This window comes from Terrapene carolina, unplaced genomic scaffold, assembly GCF_002925995.2.
Source record: "Terrapene carolina triunguis isolate 2854851 unplaced genomic scaffold, T_m_triunguis-2.0 Scaffold210, whole genome shotgun sequence".
NCBI classification, from domain to species: Eukaryota; Metazoa; Chordata; order Testudines; family Emydidae; genus Terrapene; species Terrapene triunguis.
In genome coordinates this window covers 44,018,160-44,037,376 of record NW_020664561.1, presented here as the reverse complement: position 1 = coordinate 44,037,376, position 19,217 = coordinate 44,018,160, and the positions used below count along the sequence as shown (strand labels likewise).

Sequence of the window (19,217 nt, the reverse complement as noted above, 5' to 3'; positions counted from 1 at the left end):
GAGGAAACTCACATATTTTACTGTTCCCTGTATGGGCATGACCCATGTGTGGGATGAATGGTCCCAATGACTCTATGCTTGTTGTGGATTGCCTGATAATCTGAAAGACTGTTTCATGATAATATTTTCCAAAAATGTTAACACACAACTTCGGTGCTGAACCAGATTGTGTCAAGTCATGTTTTGTGTTGCCAAAGGGCAATTCCTGCTCATCCTTATTCATCAAAGCAAATGGGGAATTTTTTTTTATGAGTAAGGTCAGCATGATTTGGCCCCAAGAGGTTGGATTCCCAAAGAAAGCAGAAGGGATTGCAGCATTTTGTGGCATGCATGTCAATGACAATATATGCTGTTACACAGAGCTGCTCTTTTGACAGTGACATGCTGCCTAGCCTATTTCTTAAACTGCTTGTTTTTGGAGCTACATTCATCTGAAGAGATTCTGACTTTGTCACATAAATTCTCTGTGGCCGAAGAGATAATTGCATTTCTCAATATTTTGCTATTTGGAGGAGTAAAATGTACTTCCTGTAATTCCACATGGGATGGGTCTGAGATTAAATTTTTGTACAGGATCACATTCCAGCTATGGAGAAACATCTTTTCCATTTATTTTAATTGCAGTTCTCTGAACTTACTCTAACTCTTCATTGTTCTTTTATTATCTTTATTGAAATGCAAGAGTGGTGCAGTAGTTACAATAGGGAGCTGGGTTTCAGTCCGGCGTCCCAATTCCAGTTAGCTCCTTTCCCCTCTTCCCCCCCACAGTTTAGCTAGTTTAAAGGGCCCCTAAACTGCCTGGAACTGGCCACCTTGGGAATAGCACATGTAGGGAAAGTTCCTTGGGTAGAGTACAGCTGGCAAAATGGCTCTTCTACATGCCCTTGTGCCTCTTGTTCTGAGGTGAGAAGGGAAGGGCATGTTAGTGAAGGAGGTTGTATGGTTGGAGTACAATTTGCTGCCTCTGTTCTGGGCTGCTGCATGTAGAATTCCATCACTGGGGCCAGATTCTCAGCTGATGTAAATCGGCAAAGGTTCTTGGAGGTCAGTGGTGCTCACTGCTTAACATCAGCTGAGGATCTGGCCCTTAATTATTACTAGTATAGAGGAAAGCATTCTTACTGCCTTTGTTTTACAAGAACTTCTATACATATCACTTTAGTACGTGTGTGTACATATGTGTTTTAATACAGTGGTATTACCCTGCAAGTTTATATCCAATGTATTTCTCATGCTAACCCTGAAGTCTGTCTCTGCATTACTGCTTTCTATATCACACTTTTGTGTCTTGGCTGATTAAATCTCCATATTTCCTTACTCTGAGGTGTATGAAATCTCATCACATTTATATCTGCTCATTGCTTTCTTTCTGCAGTTTATCTCAAAAAAAAAAAAAAATGCTGAATCTCCTTTTATTTCCTGACAAAATAAAATAGCTTTAAAGTACAGTAGATTCTCTCTTATGGTCTCTGGCAGTTTTTTGGTAGCTGAATCATACATTTGAGAGGGCAAGTATTTCCGAATGGAAAATTTCATAAAGAAGGGATATCAGTGTTTATTTCATGAGCTTCAGGCTAACTTTCTGGAGGATGCTGCAGCCCAATGAAAAAGAATTAACTTTTTATTTGAACAAGGATAAATTAGTCCTTGAATTAGTACAAATATGTTTCTGAAGATCGCTGGTGGTAATGTTAAATCTCTTCACTCATCTGGCCAAGCAGCTATTTAAAAGTTGCTACTACATAAAAAAACAGTGCCATAAATAGCGCCCTTAGTATTTCTGTTCAGCAAATTCGAGAGTTTAAAATAGAACTGGTTGAAACTATTCCACTTTTTTTTATCCTTACTTTTGTTAGTTTGAGATGTTTGAAAACTAGTAGGTTGATATACATGGTTCTTTTTTCTGCTGCAAAGAGAAAGAAAAAGACAAAATGTCTTGATAGGAAAAAGATGATAAATTTAGTGCTAGACCTTGCTAACACTACAACCTGGCTCTGCAGCAGGCTGACCCATCCAAGGAAAATGCTGACCTGGTGCACAAGCTTAAAAAGAAATAGCCATTACTCTCGCAAATCCAGCACATGGTCCCAATTCAAGCCCATTTCAAGAGCTTACTTCTTTCACCTCATCTAAAAGAAGTGAACTAATTTTATAGGGGAAAGAAAAGAGAGGTTTTTGCCTGGAAAAGGTCTGCAGGATCTGGCTCATTATCTTTACTCCTAGAATCAATATTATAAAGATTACTATCCTCTAGAGATTATTTCTTCTTCAGACCTGCTATTTAGCCCAAGTAGGAGGATCTGAGACTGAAAACAGTCTTTTCTGAGTCCTTATGGAAAAATAAATCTTCTGTTGTGCGTTGATCAGGCTTGCAAGCTTCATTGGGAGAAACAGCCTCATTCTTCCTGATCTGGTGGGCTCTGGATGGTCAGACAGCTTTTAGAGTATGTCCTTTAACATAGGGAGAATTCAGTTATCATTCCTGTTTGATTTCCTCTGAATGAACTGCTAATGTACTAAATGGTTTTATTATTGGAACATTGCTATGAACCTTTTTATGAGCCCGTGTTTTTAGGTGTTTATAAATTTCGGGGGGGGGAAATTGGCTGTTTTGGCTGAAATTTCAGCTGCTTATTGTCAGTACAAAGGAATTGTTGTATAGAAAGAATTTTTGTTTTGGGTTTGTTTGGAGGAATCTCTGGTAAATTTATATCAAGTTTGCTTGTTTCAATTTACAAACTAACATCAGGAAATTCGAAGCTCTGATTTCTGTAGCAGCCACAATTAAACCCTGGTACCACATATACTTACAAACCTCATATAGTACCATACTTAAATAATTATTGTTGCTGTGGGAATCAGAGCTTTGAATTTCCTGATGCTTGCACACAAGTATAAAACGAATTTACAATGCTTTATTTAGAGAGAGGTAGCTATGTGAACCATTGGGCAGATCCTAAGCTCATGTAAATCTGCATAGCTCCATTGATTTTACTGGAGTTACACTAATTTATGCCACTTTCGGGACTGATACAGCCTTTAATTTAATGATTTCCCACCCTACCCTCAGAAATATAGTTTCTTTGAATAAAATAAAATATATCTGTGGTGGAACCATAACTATATCATATCTTTCTCAGTCATAGCAACACATTACATAGAATTGACTATAAATAGCGGTATATTTTTTGCACTGTGTAGAATTAAATCATGGGTTTATGCTCTATTTTATATATATATATATATATATATATATATATACCTAGGGTAATGCTGGATTTTCACAAATGTTGTCTGTCTTCATAAGTGATCTGTTTTTTCTCAAGTTTGGTTAAATTCCAGTTGGCCTCAGCCTTTCAGAGCAATAATTTGCTGTATGGGACTGATCTGGATTGCAGAGATTAGACTAGCCATGGTATACAGAGGAGGAGAAATATTTTCAACTTATTTATGTGAGTTTATGTAGAGTTCATGTCAGTTTTCAAACGAGGTATCTTTGAATGCTTTCTAAAAGTAGTCATGGTATAGTTTACTCATAGACTATTTAGAAATTGTTTTTCTCCAGATTTGGCAGTATAACACTCAGGAGGTTGGGAGGAGAAGAAAGCCAGATGAAGACCGTCATCACAGTAGTAAAAAGGGTCTAGTAGAATAGTAGAGAATCTCTTCTCTTGCAGCAGCCACGTGGCTCTGGAAGGGGAGAGGAGCTTTTGGTTTTATCAGATACAGTACTTACCAGACTGAGACTAATATTTAAGACAGAGCCCTAAAATAGTGACATCACGCTCACTTACCAGCAGCTGGCATGGGAATGGGTTTTGCCAGAGCATTACTTCTCGGTCTCACCCTCATTGTTCATATTTACTAGAACCAGTTGAAAAAACTTCAGTGGAACAGTTTTCATTTGGAAAATGCAGTTCCATCAAAATGGAAATGCTTTGCAAAATAACAATGATTTTAACAAAATTTTATTTTGGGAAAGGCAGGGTAGGAGAAAGGAAAGAATTCTTTCCTATGTTAAAACAGCCCATTTTTGCCATTTTTGGAACAAAATGTGTTGATTTTTTTCCCTTTCAAAATGATGTTTTGGTTTGATTTTTAAATTTGGTGGTATTATAAAATAAAAATTAACTGAAATTGAAGTGTTTTTCATTTTTGTCAAAACAAAATGTTTCAAAACATTTTTTTTTCCGGAAATTCTTTCCTGGAGAGTTTGGGTTTTATTCTGAATCAGAATGAAAGCAAACTACAAAATCTTGAAATCCTCCACAAAAGAGTCTTTCTGTTCTCCACCCAGATTTAATATCTATCTCTGACTTGCATGCCTGCAGTTAGTAAACTTTTCAAGACCTGCTCATTTCATTAAAGACTTTTAATTTGCTACTTGATCCAAAATAGGAAGCATTCCAATTTGGGCTCAGTTACTGTAGAATTGATTATGTTCTTTGGCTAAGATAGTTGTGTACTCAGGTCTTTTTTGCTTGAAAAATCATATACTGAATAATCAGTTTTGGATAGCTGCCTAGACTGAGATTGGATCTTTGTCCTGTGGGTTGATAAATTCTTTAAATGGTAAATATGTGACCTAAACCTTCTTTGCCAAAATAAGTTCACATGGAACATTTCCAGCGATTCTTCCATATTGGCCAGTTTTAATCTGATAAATTCATGTCTTATACCATTTCTGTAATATCGATACTCCAAGCTGTCCAAAGTATCATTATGGATATTTAATTTTGGTATTAATGTGAAATCCTGATTCTCCCCCCCCCCCCCACACAGATGATTATAGATTAGTTATTTCCTTCTTTAAACAGCCATTAAAGCTATGTCAAACAGTACTGCAGGATCAGCTCATATTTGAAAGAGATCGTCATTTAAATCCTCTTCTTGGCTTCTCACTTTGCTCTAGCTAACTTCTCTCATCTACCTCTGTGTTTCTGCTTGCTGAATATCATAGTGATAGGAAACCAAGTGCTAGCTATGAAACTTACTTATTGCAGATTCTTCTCCAGCTTTTAACACTCTTTTAAACTACTTTAATAATGACATCATATATTTACATAACAGTATTCACTCACTGTTGAAGTGCAGCCAGTTACTTATCTTGTAAGCTCTCTGGGGCAGAGACTGTCTTTGCTCTCTGGCTATGTCTACACAGCCTGAGGAAGTGAGCCTTCCAGCATTGGTCAACAGACTCAGGCTAACAGGGCTCCCATTTGTGCTCTAAAAATAGCTGTGCAGATAGTGCTTTGAAGTTTTGATTTGGGCTGGAGCTCAAGCTCTGAAGCCTGGGGGGGGGGGGGGGGAGAAAAATAAATCATCCTTAAATGAAGATTAGATCTTTTTTCCTCTTCTCTCTTTAATAATAAAAGATAAGTTTCATGACCATCCTTATTAGGATTTATAGTGTGATTAATTTGTTTGTCAACAGTTAAAAAATAAAACTTATTTAGTTGTAATTTATTTCTTCCAACTAAGTAAATGTAATAGCGATTCACTCTCCCTGCTGTTTCAGTGCACAGCCTTTAACAAACACTTCTGTAAAGCTATTTGTATAAAAGTGAGCCAGTTTTTTTTATAGAGCTTTGAGAATATTTTACAACACTAAAAAAAGTCACATTCACTTTTGCTTAGGCCCAGATCTGTAGATGTTCTAAATTGCCATCGATCCACTGGCTTAAATGAATATACATGAGGATTGGGCCCCTAGTGTTTAAAATATATCTTTGTTTTCTCAACCCTACAAGACACATGTACTATAAACAAATAACTATGAATAAATGTCCATTTCTGTCGAAGAAGTGAGGTTTTTACCCACGAAAGCTTATGCCCAAATAAATCTGTTAGTCTTTAAGGTGCCACCGGACTCCTCGTTGTTTTTGTCTTTCTAATGACCACCACTATGGGTTACAACCAGAGATCAAACCCATGATTGCCAGAGCTAAAAGCAGCAGCCTGCCTTTTGAGCTAAGGGAATAATTCTTCTAGCAGGCAGCCAACACATTAACTCTGTGGACTAGTCATTAAATGGGGATGTACAACACAGTGAACAGTGGGTTTCACTGGTTCACAAATCAGTTGACTGCTTGAAGTCCTTGTGAGACCTGTGCATCAAGGGCTTGCAAGATTGGGCCCCACATCAATGCATACAGTGTTTTTGCACTCTAGAGGACAGGGAGGGGAAAAGGCCTTCATTATGTAATTATGATCTTTTTTCTCCCTCTTTGTATGCTCCTTCTGAGCATGGGTCTGATTTTTGTGGCATCCTTTAAGTCAGTAGGAGCAAGGAAAACTTACGGAATTCAGCCCTATATTGAATTCTTACATAATATAGACACAAATAATAGACTTGAAACCTAAGGAGCATATGATATTTATAAAAAATACTACACATAACAACCTCATTCTTCATACCTTACAAACAGCCTTACAAGGGCAGTTTCTTTAGCTGGCATCTTTTTAGGCACTATGTGCCTTTGCATTGTATGTGGAGCTATCTACTATTTTCAGCTCCAAAATTTCTTAGCTTTCCACTCAAATAACCCAAGACCATTGAGACTGTAACTGATTCTGGGCTTGTCTACACAAACATGTAGTTTGTGGCATGGCATGGTGTAAATCTACCCTGCACTAGCTTGCCGTGCACTAAGGCTACATCTACACTTGTAACTAGGGGTGTGAGTCCCAGCTTGCATGAACCTACTCTTGCTAGTTCTCATTGAGTAGTGTAGCCATGGAAGCACAGGCAGCAGCAAGTGGTGGCACAGGCTAGCTGCCTCGAGTACGTACCTACAGGGTCAAGGTGGGTTTGTACTCAAGTGGCTAGCCACTGCCCTGTGCTTACTAGCCATTAGTGTGCTAGCTAGCCATTTCCGGGGTGTACAAGGGGATAACATGCAGAAGACATATTTGTGCCCCATTATGGAATGCTCCAGGAGTGGCCCATCATTGGTTTTCAAAAGAGCCAAGATTGGGGTTGACAGCTTCCTTCTTGTGGTCTCTTGCTGGGCACAGTTTGGTACTCATGTATAGGTCCTAGACCAGGGATTGGCAACCTTTGGCATGCGGCCTGTCAGGGAAATCCGCTGGTGGGCCAGGATGGTTTGTTTACCTGCAGCGTCCGCACGTGCGTCGGCAGTTTCAGCCAATTGCAGCTCCCACTGGCTGTTCCAGGCCAATGGGGGCTGTGGGAAGCGGCGTGGGCCGAGGGTTGTGCTGGCCAACTCAACAACTGCACCAAGAACTGCTTACACCTCTAGGTCAGAAGTAGCTGGATTGTCAGACAGCAAATTACCACGGAGCCTTATTTTAATCAAAATTATGGTGATGTAAAGCTGGAATAATTTCTTTGACATTACAACAGTATAACATCTGTGTGAGATCAGAATCTGTCCTGTCCCATGAACTTTACAGGATGATCAGTGACACCACCTCTAATTCTCTGATCTGAGTTGAGAAACTATACAAATGTGATACTTGAACAGTGGTATGTGCATACAGCAGTATTCTCTGTCCTAAGACTTTTGAATGTGTCAACTGACTCACTAATAATAAAAGTGACCTTTCATTATTTGATTGGAAATCTATTAATATAGCTGTAGGCTTTTCCTCTGGCATTTCTCACCACACTGCTGTATCTGAGCACCTCACAAACATTAATGATTTTAGCTTCACAATACTCCTGTGAGTTATGTTGAACTCTGTTTTACAGATGGGGAAAACTGAGGCTCAGAGATTAAATGAATTATCCAAAGTGACACAGGAAGGCCATGGCAGGGCCAGGAATGGAACCCAGATCTCCAGCCAAGTTGCGTTAACCATAAGACCTCCGTAGTCTGGTTATCCTCAGCCAAACCTGGACACCAGAATCTTTTCTGAACTTTGGATATTTGATTTTCCTAATTGGTAGCACCAGCTATCTAGGACTTTGCACTTCTCTTCACCATATATTTTCCCAGGATAGCATCCTTCACACCTACATAGTGCGTGACTGCTCTCTCAAGGTAACTGTGTTCAGAAGGATAATCAGTGAATTGATGTATGTAGGTGAGTACGTATTAGCAGCAAACGGACATGGACTTGAATGTACACATTGGGCCAGACTCCTACCTGGAGTAGATTTGGTATACCGTCAGACAGATTTATGCTAGTTTATACCAGCTGAGAATCTGCCCCTTTGCATCTCATTTGCCTCTAGTACAGTGGTTCCCAAACTTTAACAACCTGTGAACCCCTTTCACTAAATTGTGAAATCTCATGAACCTCCTCCTAAAAATGAGTATTTCCAGGGATTTAAGTTTAAATTTCCTCAGTGTGCTGGATGCGCTTGCTTTGCTCTGCATAGCTCTTGGAAGTCCAGAACCACTGGAGAAAGATAAAGTCTCAGGTCTAGTTTGGCATCAAGTCTGTTTCTGTATTTGGTTTTCAGATGTGCATATGAGGAAAACGCTTTCTCGCACCAGTATGTTGTTGAAAATGATGATAAAACTGTAGTAGTTTTTTCTGCCAGAAGGGGGTACTTGTTTCTTAAACTCAGCCAAAAGTTGATCAATGACAGATTTCTGAAACTCCTTTTCAGTTTGCAATCACAGGAGATCTCAATCAATTTCTTTTTTTCCTCAGTGTTCAATATCTGCATTGAGAAAGTGGTATCATCAAAAGGGTTGTGAATCCAGTCATCATTGCCTGACATAGCTGGAAAGTATTCCCTGAAAGTTGTGCAAAGTCCTTTTTAGGTGTGCAGGTATATTGGTTTTAGTGCACTGATCCAACTGAAGTTTATGTTCTGCCAGGAAGTCATGAAGATTACTGAAACACTCAGTTTGATTGTTTTCCAAACAACTTTCCCAGAACTGCAACTTCTTTATCATGGATTCAACTCGCTCTTGCACATTGAAAACTGTTACATTGAGGCCTGAAGAGATAAATTTAGGTCATTAATTCTTGAGAAAACATCTGCTAAATATGCTAGGCTCTGGAGCCAGACATTATTTTCCATACCGCTGGCAAGGTGAAAAGGGTGGCTGTTGAGGGGAAAAAAAAAACCTAGGATTTCCGTTCTAAGCTCAAACAAGTACACAAGGATTTTGCCCCGTGAGAGCCATATAACTTCGGTATGGGTCAACAGATAATTGTGTATACTACCCATTTCTTCACAAAGTATGTGAAATATTCTGGAATTTGTTGGCCATGATTTGATGAAATTCACCATTTTCACTGCATGGTCCAGCACTTCCTTCAGTCCCTCAGGCATGCATTTTGTTGAGAGGGCTTGTCTATGGATACTGCAGTGAGTCGGAGAGACTTTTGATACAACCTTTTTTTGTTCGAGCTACAAATCCAGTATACTTCCCCGTCATTGATGTGGCCCCATCAGTGCAAATGCCTAGGCAACGAGACCAATCTGTTTTCTTTTCTTGAAAATATGCATTAGTCAGATTGAAGATATCTTCTCCACTTATACGTTCTTCCAGTGGTCGGCAAAACAACAAGCCTTCTTCAACCATACCTTCATTCACATAATGTATAAGCAGTAGCAAAATAGCTAGATTAGCTACATCAGTTGATTCATCCAACTGTATAGCATAATATGAACTATTTTTCACTCTATGTAGTTTCTATATTATTTGACAAAGGTACCATGTTAGTCCTTTTTGCAGCCTTTTCTCCGAGCATGCAATGAACTACGTCTTTTATACATGGACCAATCGAGCTCTCTGCTATGGTATGGGCTCCTGATGCTTTTGCTACTCGGTAGTTCACGCGGTATGACGCTTCAAGTGCATTTTCATTATCAGAACTTGCTTTGGATATAAAACTGGTAATGTCCCTTTTCCTCTCAGCTAATTTTCTTGAAAAAAATCAACAGGCTTGTTGAGTTGTGCAGGATGCCTAGTTTCTGAATGGCGCGGAAGTAGAGAAGGTTTGAGGCTGCAGTTTTCTAGAACATCACCACAAATTACATACAGTGGTTTTGGACGTTCTTGATGACCAATGCATGTAAAGCCATATTTTATATAATCATCGTCATATTTTCTTTTCTTTGTAATTGACTCTCCAGGACCATCATGATCATTAGACTTAGATTTTCCATAGTGTGGACTTGAGGAAACACTAGCTGATTCTTGCGTCTTTACACTTTCCTTTTTCAGCCACTTATCCATTGAACTGGTCTACAAAAGTTCTAATAAAAATAACACAGTTCTAATAAAAATGCTAACCACCAACAAACTAGAAAATGAGAAGAGTCACTCACGTCTCATTGAAGCAAAACAGCACTCCAGAGAGAATGACTTGGTATTGAATTACTGAGGCACCTTAATGCTGCTACACTGGCCACAACGTGGTTCCGGCTGGTATGGCGCGCAAACACCTTTTCTTCCGCCACCAGGGCTGTCCCTAGGGGGGTGCCCTGCGAGGGACAAATTAGCCTTGACCACCCCCCATGTATAGCCCGGCCCCTGCTCACGCTGTCCTTCATGCCGCCCAACTTCCCCTGTCTGCCAAGGACAGGGGTCCGAGCTGCCACCTGCATGCCTGGGGTCCCAGCTGCTGCCCTGTCCACCATGGGGCTCAGACTGCTGGCCCCGTGCTGGGGTCTGGGTTGCCGGCTCCGCACTCTGTGGGGCTCGGGCTGCTGGACCCTGTTGACCGGGGCTCAGGCTGCCCACTTAGCACTCCACTGAGCTCGGGTTGCTGGTCCCCGCTGACCGCCAGGGCTTGGGCTGCCCGGCTCCAACTGCCCAGCGCCGCGCTCCTTGGGGCTTGGGCTGCTGACCCCCCGCTGACTGCTGGGGCTCGGGCTGCCGACACCAACTGCCACAGGCTTGGGCTACCTGCCCCCCCACTGACCGGGGCTCGACTGCCTGCTCAGCGCCCCATGGGGCTCGGGCTGTCTGCCCTGCAGCCGGGTCCTACCTGCTGCCTCCCATGCCCGGGGTCCTTTGGCCGCCATTAGGAAATTTTCCTGGCGAACCCCCTGTAATGTGCAAACCCACAGGGGTTCGCGAACCCCAGTTTGGGAAGCACTGCTCTAGTACAAGTGTTATACGGTTAACTTTATGGCATTATTCCTGATTTACATCCATGGAAAAGAAAGGAGAATCAGGCCATTTATTTTTCACTTGTTAAGATTTGTTCTTGCAGCCCTTACTCCTGTGAGTAATCTTTACTCACACAAATAGCTCTACTGACTTCACTTTCACTTTTTAAAAACAAACAAACAATAAAACAGGTGCAACATTTCCTTTTCTCCTGTTAGCTTTCTTATCCACAGCTCTATAGAAAAGCCACACACTTGGTTTTAATTTAACTACAAGGGCCACATCCACAGTTAGTGTAAAAGAGCACATCCCATCTACACCAGATGAGGATATGGCCCATAGTTTTTAAAATAGGGAGGAAGAGATCATTAGGGAAAAATAGAAACTTTAGACCAAATATTGTTGTAAATACTGCAGTGTAAAACTAGGTGTGTGTATTTGAGTGGCAGCAGAAGTACATGCACCATGTGATGTTATTCTGGGAACTCCTTGCTTTTTAATTGACTAGTATAAAATAAGAAATCAAATAAAAATGTAATTATTGCATGGACTCTGTTTTGGCTCAACAGTAACTTACATTCTCCATTTACAAGCTGTGACACTTTTATAGCAGTGCTATAGGTAAGTTGGTGTCAGCACTTCTTTGATAACTCCTAGGTTTCAGGGAATATAAAATTGTAGATAAAAGATGTATACGACTTCTTTAAAATTCCATTGTTGATAAAATGCTAAAAAATTGAATCTTCTAGGCAGCTTGTACTGACTGTTGCAGCTTTATGTACGGTACATGGCCTCTTATAAATGTCAGTTGTTGAGACTTCTGGAAGAGTAAAATATTTAAATAACTTTTTGCAGGAATAAAATGCAGACTGATTATTTTCCCACAAGTTTTTGGGGAGATATGCAGCACTACATTGTCACCGCCGTGTGTGATTTAATGATAATATGTAATTCGGCCACAACTCTCTTAGCTATATTAAAGCTTGTCAGACCATGTATTTCTACAGATAGGATCTTCTACTGGTCTGTGGTGAAACTTATGGGAGGGGGAAGAGAATTCTGCAAACTCTGTAAGGTATATGAAGACTCCCCTCAAGGGGACTGAGGGGCACATACAAAACCCATGGAGCCTAACAATCTATTGGGGGGGAAAGGTTGCTCCAACCCATAAGATTCTTATATTTCCATATAGAAAGTGGGATCCTAAGCCAGTGCTGGTGCTAGCCCAGTGGGGGCCCTAAGCAGGAATATTTTTGTGTGCCCCCCCAACATATGCTAATAATTAATAGGGGGGCTTCCTTGACCTGCTTGGGCCCTAAGCAATTGCTTAGTCTGCTTATGCCTAGCGCCAGCTCTGCTTTCTAGACCCATCCTCTTGGTGGCCTACTTTTATGCAGTTTCTTGCAGCACAGGAGGGAGCAGTGGGGGAGAGATGGGTGTGGAGTGTTTAGGCTTAATGTACAAAAGCCAGTAACACAGTATGTCCTGTTTGGTAACTAGCTGTGAAATGTGCTTTTTGTTTTGACTCGTTGGTTTGTAGGTCTCTAAATAGGAACAGGAAAGCGACTAGCTGCTGTGCCATTTAGCCTATTAGTTGTTCTCATGCCATCGAGATCCAACTGGAAGTGAAACACAAGTTATGTGATATTTATATTTGGAGCGTGATGTGGAATCTTGGCACCTTCTAATTTTAGTTGCATTGGGGGAGGCCTCTATGGGGGTACTAACCTTCTGCAGAGATCTGAAGGATGTCAAGTTGGAATGAGGGGGGATTTATAGCTGTTGAGGGAAATGTTTTAAACTTTTTTCACCAAGCATGTTGGGTGTTGAAAAATGAGGCTGCGTTTTGTGAAACCTAACATAGGAAGAAGAGGTGGCGCTGCTACTCACTGTAGATTATCCCCTTGCTCTGCAGTATTAAGTTCCTTAGTTCCACATATTCTTAGTTTCATGGGCAGGGAATTCTCGGGTTGTTCATCTGTGCCAACCTCCTCCAACAGAACCTGGGCTCTCCCTTCTTACTTTTGTTTTCTGAGGTTAGGGATCGGGGATGAGTATGCAAGTGGCCTCCCCCGGTTATCTGGCTCTTCCTGCACCTTTTCTCTGAGGATCTAACAAAGGGGCCCCCTGCCTCTCACCATAACAGAGGCTGTTCTGGGGCAGGAAGCAACAACATGACTGAGGCACACTTCTCCCAGGCTTGCTGCTCTGGCTGTTTAAATACTATGGGGCTGAAATACTTACAGTAATGCCACCTATGATAGGATTTGGGGATGGTTTGCTTCCGTTAGCCCAGTGCAATATGGCTGCCTCATAGTGCTTAAAAGGCTGGGATAGCAGGTATAGAAGGAGTGTTTTCCTGGGCCCACTTAGCTCAGACTGTGGATGGGCTAGCCACCAGAAGGGCCTTACTTGGATTTGGAAGGTGGCATTGGCTTTCGCTGCTGGCTTCCCAATAAAAGAAGATGGGAGAAAACAACTTGCTTCTCAAAGAGCAGTGGAATTTAGTAGGCAATTGTGCCTCTTCAGAGATAACCATAGTTAAGTATGGGGATAGCCTGCACAATTGGAAGTGGTCTAATGGAGAAAGAGGCTGGGAAGATTTCCCCTCCCCCCCATCCTCAAGCTTCAATCGGGGTACGTGGCCGAGGATCTTGGACTTGTCAAAAAAGAAAGAAAAGGTCTCCATTGGGTTTGGTTGCTGGTTGGAGGAGGTGAGACAACCAAGTCTGAAGCAGTGAATTATTGGAATGTTACATTTATCTTTAAGGAATCTGTTTCTGCTTATGATAACCCCACAAATCATCATGAACTCGTCATGTAATAAATGTACATGATGCTTACTGATTAGCAAATCAAGTTCTCTTCCTAATACTGAAATGATAAAGTTCTAGTGGGTTTGGAAATGCATTTGTGCATGTCTAGTGCAAATACTACTAAGGAGGGGAAGGGATTATTTAACATGATCAGGGAGTAATGGGCATAGCTGTGGTATTTAACATGTTATGTCTGTCAACTGTATAGTACAAATTATTTGCAAATACAAATTTCCACTATCTAGTAATGAGATAAAGTAAGAGGCACTATGGTAATACAAATAAAAAATAAATATTTTGAGAGAGAAAAGAAAAATTTAGGCTAAGTATCAAAAATCCTTTCCTTTTGGTGAGATCTATGAAATTGAAATAATCTTCCAAGGAAAGTAATGGGAGCTCTGTTACTGGGCACATTTAAAACGAGACTTAGGGTGACCAGATGTCCCGATTTTTATAGGGACAGTCCTGATATTTGGGGCTTTTTTTTATATGGGCTCCTACTACCCCCCACTCCCGTCCCGATTTTTCACACTTGCTATCTGGTCACCCTAACTAGACTGGACAAAGCACCAAAAGCATATCTAATTTATCATGTACTTATCATAATAGTGTCTAGGCACCCAGTTCAGTTAATAAAATGAATCCTGAATTATTGTGTCTGAACAGACTATTAACACTTATCCTCCCATACAGGGGAGGGTATCTTATAGAACATTATATGTAGGTGTTTAGAGGTCAGAACAGAGTCTTTTTCTTCTTCCTCCCCAAACAGATTGTAGAATAATTTAGTATTGGTAAGAGAATAGACTTAATTACCTGCTAGGGATTTTCCATCGCTGGTTTCTGTGAACCTGATTTCCAGAATCTTTGGTAGTCTTTGCAATTTGCATGCTTGCATGGTTAGATTCTGATCTGACTGGTTTTATGTCCGTGTTACTCCATTGATTTCAATGGAGTTATTCCTCTCTTATACTACTTTTAAGTGGGATCAGAGTCCAAACATATGACTAATAATCAGAAAATGTTATTTTCTCTTTCATTCACTGAACATAAGCTGGAACGCTATGTAGAAAGTATTTTAAATAACATGGCTGTTAAGCAAAGTTTTATAGTTATGAAAATGTTTAGATATCTCTTTATCTCGACATGTTCTATGTAAGGATTCCAAAGCTTTCAGCACTTTGTGGAGTATATACATAATTTTTATTTGGGGGTTTGCATATGTCCATTTTTTGCACAGACCAAACTTGTAGATTAACTGTCCTAGCAGTTACACCTTACCAAATAATGTAAACCATAAAAATTATATATCCAATTCAGATATCTTTTTCTGATCTTAAAATGATGCAAAGGAATAAATCCACTATTAAAGTAAATATTATTTCCCTATTTCAGCACTATAAATAATGGAAAATTGATCCTCCTTAAAAGTGATTAACACTAGAATGGAAAAGAATCATAGAAGTTTTATAGATTAATATTCTAAAATTCACTATGTGTGTGGAAGAAAAAAATAATACACAGATTTAATAAAAATCAAAATAGAGAAATTCTGTTTCTTGGAAAGCTATGCAATCCCTTTCCCCAAAATGTACAGAATTCTAATTTGGATTGCTTAAAATTGCAGAATCCAAATTTGAACAATAACAGATGGATTTTTAGAAAGTACATGTAAATAAGAGACCTCGACGTATGTTTGAAAACTATATAAATCTGTATTTAAAAATCATATAGTGAATAAAATAGACACACTTATGATATCTGCTTTTTCAATTATTTATACCATTGTTTTAGCTCTAATTCTGCTACTTTTTCTTGTGCTTCCTTTTGCTGTAGACTAGTTTTATGGAATGAGTAAGTGGTGTGTGTGTGTGTGTGTGTGTGTGTAGTTTGCAGAATTATGCTTCTAATAAATAAAATGAAAAGCTTTCATGAGAATAGATCCCATGCAGAAGCCATAAGAGTCCTCCAAGTTTCAATGGACTGTTGATGTCAGAGAGGAATGTGCCCAATGACTGTAGAGTGGAAAGCAGGTTCAGAGAAGCTGGCTTAAAGCTGTTTATACTGGCATGGCACTCAGACATTCCTCACTTTCATACCAATTCCCAGCCATCTTCCTGCCAAGCTTACCAGCTTTTTTTCAGACAGTCTCTATGGGTCCTCCAGGTCTCTCTTTCACATGCTCATACAGAAACATTCATACAAATAGATGCAGTCACAGTTCAAGTTCTTCTCTGTTGAACCCTTCAACTTGTAGTCAGATGCAGTGCTCTACCTATTTGCAGCAAACCAAGTTCAGGAGCCGGGAATACAACAGGTTATTTTAAAAATGTCAAATAAACAATTTGGATTCTTCAACAGTAGTTTTCTTTCCTCACTCACTCTTCTTTTTTTCCTTTTCCTTTTTTTATATTCCCTGTTTGTACAAATGCCAGACTAGCACTTGAACAGCCTGACCTATCCTTACAACACCTAATAGATCAATGTAGTCGTAGTGTCAGTTATAAAGTATCTTGTTTCCTAATTACTTTTCTAACTCACTTTATGGGCTTTGGAACTGGTACCCAATAGTGCTGCATCCTTTTTGAGTCTGATATAATTTGGACCTTGTACTCCTACTAAAAATGTCTGATGCTTTTAATGTTGTTAATCTAAAGAGACAATTTAACATTCCCCAGCAGACTCACTCAGCCAGAGGAACCCAGGTTGCAAGTCCCTGGTGGCAGAAAGCCTACATGGAGAGACAGATGTCTCAGTGGCACAAGACTCTGTTAGCCTTTGCTTATTGAATGGTGTCTCAAAGCTACCCACAGCAGCCCAGAAAGTGGGTGAGGCCAGCCATGAAGAGAGGGCCTGGTCACGCTGCCTTTCAGATGCATTGAATCTGTGTCTCTCCCAGGCTTCCCCTGTCAGAAATGGTCCTGTTGAATGGCATCTGGAAATGAAAGCTGCCTTCCTGTGAGGGAACTACAAGGGCAGGCAGTAGCAGTAACGCTGGAATACAGGTGTAATTTACTCCCAGTGCTTCTGAGAATGAATGAAATCCTCTGAGTGTTCGTTAGCAAGAGGGGATGGATTATTGGCCTAAGCATCAGGTTTGCAATATATATAGGCTCTTAGGATCCGCTGGTTTGAATCTTGGCAGAGGCAGCTCAACCCTTTGTCTTTGAGGTAGTTTAGTTGCATTCCATTGCAGTTTAATGTGCATGAAACCTTAGAAAACAAAGGTCTTGTGCTCTCTAGACAGATTTATATTTTCAAAATGTGAGAGGCTAGGTCTATGTGTAAAAATTTCCCAAGTGAAAATGGCCAATAGCCGTATAAATGAAAATCTACATCTAGAGAACCCATGGCATATTTTGTATGACCAAAGATTTACCTCGGTAGCATTGGCCACTATATCTACTACTCCCTATTTTGCAGCTGGCTGCCAGCCAGCCCCCATTGCAGGGGTGGTTGCATTTTAGTAGCTAACCATTAGAACTGTGCAGAGAAAGGTAATTCTATTTCATAGAGGATTTTGGTTGTTTGAAATCTAGTTCCATTCCAATTGGGAATGAAAACCAGAAATTCTGAAATTCTCTGCAAAAGGGAATGGAGTTCCAGGGCAGTTCTCGGGGAGGTGGGGGTGGAGGGGGCGGGGGTTGCCAAGAAGCCAGGTGGCCTCACTGGCAGAAAGCTAGGCAAGGTACTGAACCTTGCCTGGGTTCTGTTGGAACTTCAGCAAAATTGGGCTGTCTTTGCAAAATGATCTGATTTTTGCCGAATTAGCAAATTTTATTGAAACAGTGCTCTGCTGGAAATTTTCTGATTACCTCCATTAAACATAGATATTGTTTATAAGATCATTTTGGGATTTTTCTGGATTGAAATGTGCTATATTCATACAAAGCATTATTTTGTTATTGAGCATTAATCTGTGGGAGGATTATCAGATAATGCTTAGAGAGAGTAATTTGAAATAATCACTTCAGTCACTTGCATGCTGTTTTAAAATGGTTTTCTAATATTTAATTAAAAATATTCCGTTTTCCAGGTGACAATGGCCAATATTGGAATAAATGCAGATCGTTCAATGGAAACCTGTGAAACAATACTTGTTGTTCTCCGAATGGCAACGTGGAATCAAATATTAGATCCCTGGGTATACATTCTTCTAAGGAAAGCTGTGCTGAAAACCCTCTACAAGATTGCTAGGAGATGCTGTGGAATGCACATCATGAACTTGCATATGTGGGAACTCAGCTCCATCAAGAATTCTTTAAAGGTTGCAGCAATTTCTGAGTCACCAGTTAGTTCCAAACAAATAAATCAACAGCCACTCAGCTCGACAGGGCAATAAAATCAAACATGGCGTATGAAGAAATAATGGGAGTGTAATGACCATACCCTGAGAACATCTTCAAATTTGTTAGTCTTTGTGGTAATATGAGGGTAAGTGGTTTGGTATTTGTTTCAGATTGTGAGTGGTTTGGTCTTATTGGTTACCAGTTTGATATTGCTATTCCAAGATGTGCACTTGAGTAACTGTGATCACTTTCAAAACATTTTTGGGTGAAAGAAGTGTCTTTCAGAAATGGGGTTTAATCAGACAAGACAGATTTCAGAGTGGAGTTAGCTCCACATCACCGTGCCTGCAGCAGCAAAAACACAATCATCCACTGACTACAGAGCACAATGGCAGAAACTGTTACGCTGGGTGTCATGAGTACAGATGGTCACCAACACTAGGCTCAAGGAACACGTGAGGAGAGGGAATAACTTGTTGGTTGGTAATAGAGAATCTTTTGTTATATAGTGGCACCTCGGTAGTTAAGTGTCTTCATAGCTTTTTAAGGTCAGAAGCAAGGCCGGCTCTAGGCACCAGCAAAGCAAGCAGTTGCTTGGGGCGGCAAATTTGCAGGGGCACAAGAATCCAGCATGGGAGCTAAGAACCAACAGGGGGGCCTGGGAGCTGTAGTTCCTTGGTTAGCTCCCTGCCTATAGAGCCAGCCCTGGAGCAGGGAAAGAACTACATTTCCCAGCATTCCCTCAGCCGCAATTAACAGGAAAGGGAGGGGGAAGGAGTGTGGAACTGAAACCTCATGCTGCAGCTTGCTGTGAATGGTAGGGACAAAGCCAGCTCTAGGTTTTTTGCCGCCCCCATCCCAGCCCTGGGCTCCCCCCGCACCCTTGTGTTGCCCCAGCCCTGGACTCTCCCCCGCCCACACCCCCTGCTGCCCCAGCTCTGGCCCCCACCTGCACCCCCCTGCTGCCCCAGCCCTGGGCTTGCCTCCCACCCGCATCTCCTGCCACCCCAGCCCTGGGCTCTTCTCCCCCCCCCCCCCCCCCCCCCCCCCCCCCCCCCCCCCCCCCC

The 19,217-nt window shown here is 40.9% G+C and overlaps 1 protein-coding gene across 1 annotated transcript in view; it reads left to right on the top strand.

The window, feature by feature from the left end:
- Positions 1 to 18,740, top strand: part of LOC112114247 (prostaglandin F2-alpha receptor) — a 29,723-nt gene extending 10,983 nt beyond the window's left edge. The window contains exon 3 of the mRNA XM_024210855.1: positions 17,898 to 18,740. Within this exon, the coding sequence (XP_024066623.1) occupies positions 17,898 to 18,203 (306 nt within the window). The 3' untranslated portion in view covers positions 18,204 to 18,740. The remainder of the gene's footprint in view (positions 1 to 17,897) is intronic.
- Positions 18,741 to 19,217: the final 477 nt, after the last annotated feature.